Source organism: Taudactylus pleione, unplaced genomic scaffold, assembly GCF_031769625.1.
Source record: "Taudactylus pleione unplaced genomic scaffold, aTauple2 ptg000296l, whole genome shotgun sequence".
NCBI classification, from domain to species: Eukaryota; Metazoa; Chordata; class Amphibia; order Anura; family Myobatrachidae; genus Taudactylus; species Taudactylus pleione.
Window position 1 is genome coordinate 8,165,676 of NW_028284698.1, and position 7,932 is coordinate 8,173,607.

The 7,932-nt window shown below is 45.9% G+C and overlaps 1 protein-coding gene across 1 annotated transcript in view; it reads left to right on the plus strand.

Moving 5' to 3' along the window:
* The window catches only part of LHFPL1 (LHFPL tetraspan subfamily member 1), a 44,507-nt gene extending 37,581 nt beyond the window's left edge, over window positions 1-6,926 (plus strand). The window contains exon 6 of the mRNA XM_088482911.1: window positions 3,877-6,926. Coding sequence (XP_088339037.1) covers window positions 3,877-3,995 — 119 coding nt within the window. The 3' untranslated portion in view covers window positions 3,996-6,926. The remainder of the gene's footprint in view (window positions 1-3,876) is intronic.
* Window positions 6,927-7,932: the final 1,006 nt, after the last annotated feature.

A 7,932-nucleotide genomic window follows, 5' to 3' on the forward strand; every position in this document is an offset into this window, starting at 1 on the left:
TGAATGTGTGGTTTAAAGGAGAGGGAGGAGTCTAGGATGACACAAGGCAGTGCACTTTGGGGCTAGAGGAGATAGTTGTGCCATCAATGGATAATTAAATTGTGGGAAGTGATGTAGTGGAAGAGGGTGGGAAGATGATCAGCTCAGTCTTAGACATGTTAAGTTTAAGAAAGTGCTGGGACATCCATGAAGACACAGCAGAGAGACAGTTGGAGATACAGGTAAGGAGCGAGGGGGAGAGCTCAGGGGTGGAAAGGTAAATTTGAGTGTCATCAGCATAGAGATGATATTGGAGGTCAAAGGAGTTAATGAGTTCACCTAAAGAGGACGTATATAGGGAGAAAAGGAGGGGTCCAAGAACAGAACCTTGGGGAACTCCTACTGTTAGTGGAAGTGGAGGGGAGGAGGAGTCATGAGAGGACACAGAGAAGGAATGATCAGAGAGGTAGGAGGAAAGCCAGGAGTGGCAGTGCCACGTAAACCAAGAGAGTAAAGGATTTGCAGGAGGAGAGGCTGGTCTACAGTGTGAAATGCAGCAGAGAGGTCAAGGAGAATGAGCAGAGAGTAGTGGCCCTTGGATTTGGCAGCAAGAACGCCGTTGCTGACTTCGTGAGGGCAGTTTCAGTGGAGTGGAGAGAACGGAAGCCAGATTGAAATGAGTTGAGGGAGTGGGAGGAAAGAAAGGTGGTAAGGCAATACGCTCAAGAAATTTGGAAACAAAAGGGAGAAGAGAGATGGGTCGATAGTTGGAAAGTATGTTAGGATCAAGGGTAGGTTTTCTAACAATGGGGGGGCATGTTTGAATGCAGAAGGGACAGTGCCAGTAATGGTGAGTAAGGGGTCAGGGGGTAGTGCAGAGTGGTATCAGCGAGTATGGCGGGGTCAGGGGGTAGAGCAGAGAAGTAGTGGTAAGAATGGAGGGGTCAGTGGGGTAGTGCAGAGTGGTATCGGCAAGCATGGAGGGGTCGGGGTAGAGTAGAGAGGTAGTGGTGGTTATGGATGAGTCTGTAAGGTAGAGCAGAGAGGTAGTGGTTGATATGGAGAGGTCAAGGAGGTAGAGCAGAGAGGTAGGAATACATGTGAAAAGGTCAGAGGGGTAGTGCAGAGAGGTAGTGGTGAATAAGTCAGTGGAGCGGTAATGGTGAGCAGGCACCCCGTGCGAGGCCCCTTCTCTCTAACCTGTGGACGGCAGATGACTGACGTGGCTGGCCAGCCACCAGAGCATTAGTAGACTCCGGGCACTAGAGTATGCCCGCTACTGCGCATACGCAGAACACCGGTGTTCTGAGCAGCGCTGACACCCAACGCGGAACCACGGACAGGTGAATTTAAAATAATATGGGTGCAGGATGTGCAGTGCGGGGCCCCCTGCACATTATAGATACGCCACTGGTAAGGGGTCAAGGGGTAGTGCAGAGAGGTAATGGTGAGAATGGAGGGGCCAGGGGGTTAGTGCAGAGCGGTAATAGTCAGTATGAAAGAGTCAGAGGGGTAGTACAGAGTGGTTTTGGTGAGTAAGGAGGGGTCGGGGGCTAATGTAGAGAGGTATTGGTGACTATGGAGGTGACATGGGGTAATGATGGGGGAAGGGGTCTGTACATAAGTAACATGTTTGATGGGTGATGTCACAATCACCCACGTTTGACAGCATCTCAGCCAGGCTGACACTACACTGATCACAGCAAATCAGTGTGCAGCTCTCCCCCATGATGTCATGCAGCTAGTTGTAGTGGCAGTTAGAAGGTTGTGGGTACCTGCTATGCTCTGCTGGGGAGAGGGCAAAGGATGCTGGGTGCAGCTGAGGCTCCCTGGATCCACCTCCTTTTCCTTTCCTCCACGAGAAGGACTTGTTGTGTCTCAGTTTTTACTGTGCTCCTGCTGCAGCCTGGGCTCCAGCCTCCTCTCCCCACTGACAGTGCATGACGTCACCGGCATTCCTGATTCCTGAAAATGGAGTCAGTGCTGCAGATGGAACTCCCTGCCTGCCACCAGCAGTCACTGCCAGATCGGGCAACAGCCTCTGATGACTGCTTGGCAAGCAGCTGCACTAGAAATCGTCACCGGTGACCTTGGCTGGCCCTCCCCAGCCCAGTCCGAGCCTGGGAGCATCCTTACACGCCACCATCGATTGCACAAACGAATCTTGGACAAGCCCTATGTCAGGTGCAGTTTCTCCATCTGACCATAGCCTCCTACACCTGTGGCTGTGTGTCTGGGAACACAGTCTGCTTGCATTGACATGTCTGCGACACTCCCAACACAAGCCAACCTAAATGACAACTTTTGCAATAATTTCTAGCCACCTCCCAGTCACCAGCCAGGAATGCCCATTACTTTTCTATGACATTTGTGATACCGTCTGTCCCAATCACGACGGTGCCTTTGTGTGTACACTCTGTGTAATGTATGCACTGTAGAAGTTTTTAAAAATGTTCAACTTCGGGAACGTCGGCATTGTGTGCATCTCTGCATCAGGCCCAAGGTGTCATAACTAATACATTTTCCAACATACCTATAGATAGAGCATGATTCATTTAGACAAACCTGTCACTAGGTACATCATTAGCACCATTTGCCTATAACCATGCCACCCTTCCTTTGAAGCAGTAGCCTGCCCTTCTATTGTATGCCAATGAATACTACATGCCACCAGAGGCTCCGAGCATACCAATATATTACTATGTAATAAATATAACAAGTAGGAATATATCATTTATTTTCAATGACAACCAAAGGTATTAATATAACAGTTTCAAGCCAGTCAATGACCAAGTTACTTCCAGTGTTTGTGATCTATTATTCTTTAAGTTACTGGTACTTATCACCAGGGCTGGACTGGCCATCGGGCACTTCTGGCATTTGCCAAAAGGGCCGATGGTGTCAGGGCCGGTATGAGGAGGGCGGAAGCACCCGTGCCCTCCACCCAACGCCGCCCGATACCTGATATGCAGTCAGGGGGAGGGAAGGGGTGACAGCAATGGGCCGGGAAGAGAGGGGGGCGTGCCGCGAGGCCAAGCCCCAGTGATTCGTGGTACGCCCCCCCCTCGAAGCTAAACCACGCCCCCTTTGTGAGCGCGCACAGGGCGGACTGCCAGGGCTGATGTATAGCCCCAGTCCATCCCTGCTTACCACCTGCAGCCCCTGCAGTACCCAACCTTTATCCAGAAAATATAGACACCTAGCTAAATATGTTTAAATTGGTTCATCTTCATGCTCTTTGTTCATCTTGTAGTACATCATTGGTCAGCTGACCTTGTGCTGTTGCTGCACAGAGAATACCAGCAGTGACAAGGCAATCTTTTTGTAGATAACACACCAATGTTTTTCAGCATGTAAGCAGCAATTACAACTAGCCTGACCTGCTCCATATAGTATCATAGGGGCTGATTCAGCATTGCACGAATGCAGTTTCCCGCATGCGCAGGACCCATTCTGCGAATGTGCAGAACGGGTTCTGCGTAATTGCACGCAGCCCCTTCATTGTCTCTACCTATTGTGACAGGCAGAGGCATTTAAAGGGCCGATGCAGTGGCAGCCAACGTTTCCGTGAAACAGGGGCATGTCCAGGAGTGGCAAGGCAAGAGGCTGCATCCATGGACGCAGTTTCCTGCCCTCGCAAGCCCGCTAGCCGGAGTAAGCTGACCACCATTGCGACATTATCCCTGCCTGCGGCCTCGGTGCTGGGATCGCAAATGCAGCAGGGGGTGTCATACACCTCCTGTTGCATTTTCATGTTTGCAAGGACGGAATTGCAATGCTGCTTGCGTGCAGCTTTGCAATTCCGTCCAGCACTGTATCTCCCCCATAGTCTGTGCTATTAGTGAACTAATGTTCTCAACAAGAAAGTAACATTTACTTCCTCCTTTTTTCTGTTAGGAACCTGCAAGCTTGGCTGGGCCTATTACTGCACGGGAGGTGGAGCAGCAGTCGCTATGTTGATCTGCACCTGGCTATCCTGTTTTGCTGGAAAGAAAAGAAAGCCGTCGCCCTATTAACAACATACACAATTTTGATGGGAAAGGACAATGCTGATAACGTTACTGGATGACACTTATTAACAAACCTTCTAATATTAATGTTGAAGAACGTTAAATGGCTCGGTAACCATGCGGAAACGCTAGTTTCCGCATATTTAAGTTACCAGGCCATTAATCATGAGGAGTCCGACAGGCCCCCTTTGGTATTCAGCAAACTCCGAAAACTAACAGTTTTTGGACTTTGCTGCCGAGAACAAGCGGCATATTCAGACGGCGCTTGTTCTCAGATTCTCGGATCCCGAGATGCAAAGAAGGATCCCTCTGCCGCCTCCTCACCAGCTCCCCGTCGGCTTTGTACATGCGTGACCCGAGGTCACGTAAGCGTAGCCGGGACGAGGAGGAGCAGGTAAGTACACAGCTACAGAAGTAGCTGCGATACTAACCACGGCGACAACTGCTTTTCGGAGTAGTTGTCCCCTCACCAGAGCAATGATGAATTGCTCCGGTGTCACTTTTCCCCTGCTGCGAGTTGGATACTTAAGTATCCCTTGCAGCGAGTTCAAAACGTCATGATGATCAGGCTCCTTTGTGAGGGTTTTAGAGGTCTATTCATCATCCCTAAATTAACATTTTCCCCTACTTTATTAAAATGAAGGTTCAGGGCCATGCATTAAGCATGTAACGCAGTAGGTATCACTGATATCTCCTAGTTACGATTCTCCCCTGGTAATTTTGAGTGACTTTAGTATGGGGACGTGGAAATTATGTACGGATGCAGTGTGAGGAAATCCTTATGGACAACTCAGTTGTAGGGGGAACAGTATCACAATTCCGAAAAGCTGCACCGAAAAGAGAGCAGCTTTTCAGAAGTGATGCTTTTGTTAATGAAGCATGGTGAATGCCTCTCAAAGGTTTTTTAAACTTGCAGCGAGATTAAAACATAATTATCACTAGTAATAATTATGTAGTGATGAATAGGACCCTTAGGGACCCATTTATTAATGATAGCATTTGCAATGCGATCTGGGCATGATATTACACCCATGATCGCATTGCAAGATGCAATCATAGCGCTGGAATGTATTATCCAGCACCCATAGGGATATTGGCTCTGAAAGGAGCCCGTCCCTGCGATGTGTCGGTGGTGTAGCCGGGGCTACTGCGGATGCGGGGGAACCCTCTGGTTTGGGAAACTACTCCACTTTATCTCTCTCCAAGGCTTGATACATCCCTCCCTGTGTATAGACTTAAAGATGGTGCCCCAAAGTATGTTAACTACTAAGATCGTGCATTCCTTATTAATCTGTGCCCAATGAAAGTGTCAGTGTAGAAGTAATTGTTATTATTACTACAGGGTTATATAACTACATTTTACCCATGTCGGCATTACAGCATTATAACATGATGGTTGTAATGCTTGAAATAACATTACTCCTGTGTTGGCTTTCTCTGGTTGACATTAGCTTTGCACTATTGACATTCTGAATGTTGACAAATTAACTACCTCCCTAACTACAACCCTCCTACAATTCAGTGCTCTCTATTAGTCCACCCCATCCCCACTCACTGTTTTTGTAGGCACTTATAACAGCATACAATATTTATCAGAGTATGAGGTTTAAGGATCAATGAATGCTGGATTTAGCTCTGTAAAAAAGAAAATCACTGTAGTCCAGGCTACTATACACTATGGGCCATACTGTACTTGCACACTCTCCTGGATGTTTCAGGAGACCCCCGAATTTGGGAGAGTCACTCCAGGCTCCTGGTAAAGTGGCCAAATCTCAGACATACTGTCGGCCCTATTGTTAAAAAGACATTAATAATGACAAATATTGGTGGGCTCCTTAGTTGAGCTGCCTATGGTCACTATTAGGGGTTCCCTTTCCCCTGAATTAAGGTAACAGAAAAATGATTATATAGTAACCTGGGTGCTTAACAAAAGGCTTATACAATACTGGAAGTGAATTTGATTAGAAATGTATTATTTCATTAAAAAGATATATGATAATGCATATCATGCAATCGGTAAACAATAAGACCTAGGGTCCTATTCATCATCTATATCATTGCCCAGGTTACTATATAATCATTTTTCTGTTACATTAATAATGACGAATTCTCACCTGGAGCGGGTCCACGATGACATGATCTGGGCTGCTCTGCCCCATTCCGCCCGCACAAAGCTGGGATGGTACGTATAGTGATGCTCCACCTTTGTCCCACCCACCTGCCTCTTCCTGTCCTGGATTCAGACTTGCCAAAGTCGGCAAGTAAGCTACGGACCTGATTGGGAGTTGTACACTATTTACATTGTTCCTGAGTCTTTGGATGAAGCAACAATGAGAAAATGATCTAATACTGCAAAAGGCATCTGAGGACAAAAGACGCAGCTGACAGCATCGCAGATCTGAGTGGTGCGTCCGAAGATGCAGCATCAGATCACCATCTTGACCATCGGTAACGGTGGCTGCAGTCATCGCCCATCTCAGAATGGGCAACAGAAATGATCAGCCAGAGCCAGGAAATCTGCATCAGAAGATGCAGACTCTAGCCTCAGCATTACCAAAAAACGTGGGCGACCCCACTCACTCCCCACTCCTAATGGCCACACCATGTCAATTATTTGCCATTCACAACCGTATTCTGAATTATGTGCTTTAGTTCTATTAGAAAGGGCCTTGATAAACAAACAGGCTTAAAAAACATTGACATTTCATTCCATGCTGCACATTAATAGTAACATAGCTGCTGAGTTGTCAGAGAGATCTGTCTTTACTGGAGCCGTTATCTCAGTATTTGTCCACACTGGGGATTTAAGGACTGCCCTGCAGTGAGCATCCTCACGCCAAGTGGTTAACCAATATTTTATATTCTTAGAGGAAAAAAAGAATCATTAAACGCACCCCAGAACACATTATTTCTGTTTGTAAATAGCAAGTACCTCAACCTAGGAATGTTTTTTTTTTTTAGAATAAACAAACTGTATACTTATTTTCTGACAATTTGTATGTAGCATTTTTGGCAAGTCTAATTTTACAGTATCCTTTGTTCCTCCGTTTTTACTCTCAGGCCCAAATTTATAAATGGGTAATATCCTTGTTATCATTCGTCACTAATCTGAGATGGTGCTCCAACCAATCAGCTCCTGTCATTTTTCAAACACATGACAGGTAGGAGCTGATTGGTTGGAGCACCATTTAATATTAGTAACGAGTGATAACAAGAATATCACTCATTGATAAATCTGGTGTATGAAGATTTAATTCTTTACTGATGAATCAATTACAAGCATAATAGTAGAAATATGGCTTTTATCATTGGGGGTAGCCTACTGATAGTAATGCAGGAGAAAAATCAGGAGGAAAAAAAACAGACAAACAAATGTGAATTAACACAACACAAGATACAATATTGTAATTTAACAACTAAAAATTGGAACCTGTTCCTTTAAGTCACATAATGAATGCAGAGTGAAAAGCTTAACAAGGCTCATGCATATGTATAAGTGACACAATTGCTTGCCAAACTGAAATTTTGAAAAATGCAAAGCAAGAGAGATGAACTGAGCAACATGTGAGTTGCTCTACATGATATGATGGTGTGTTTCATTAGAATCAACTTTACATAACAAGTACAAAGTGTTATTACTATGCACGTGCAGTCTGATAGTCAGTTGTAGTGTGCCTCATTATTTTATGAAAATTGAAATGCCCATGGAAGAATGGAAAGAAAGTATTTTCCACATATACATCACTACATAAATCTTAGTGTGTATAATATATATATATATATATATATATATATATATATTAGGGGTGTGCGGGTTCGGATTTCTGAAATCCGAACCCCTCCGATCCGAGGCCGATCCGAGTCAGGCTCGACTTTTCCCGCCTTCCCGCCTGACTCGGATCTGAAATCGAGGCAAAACGTCATCATCCCGCCTTCCGGGTCT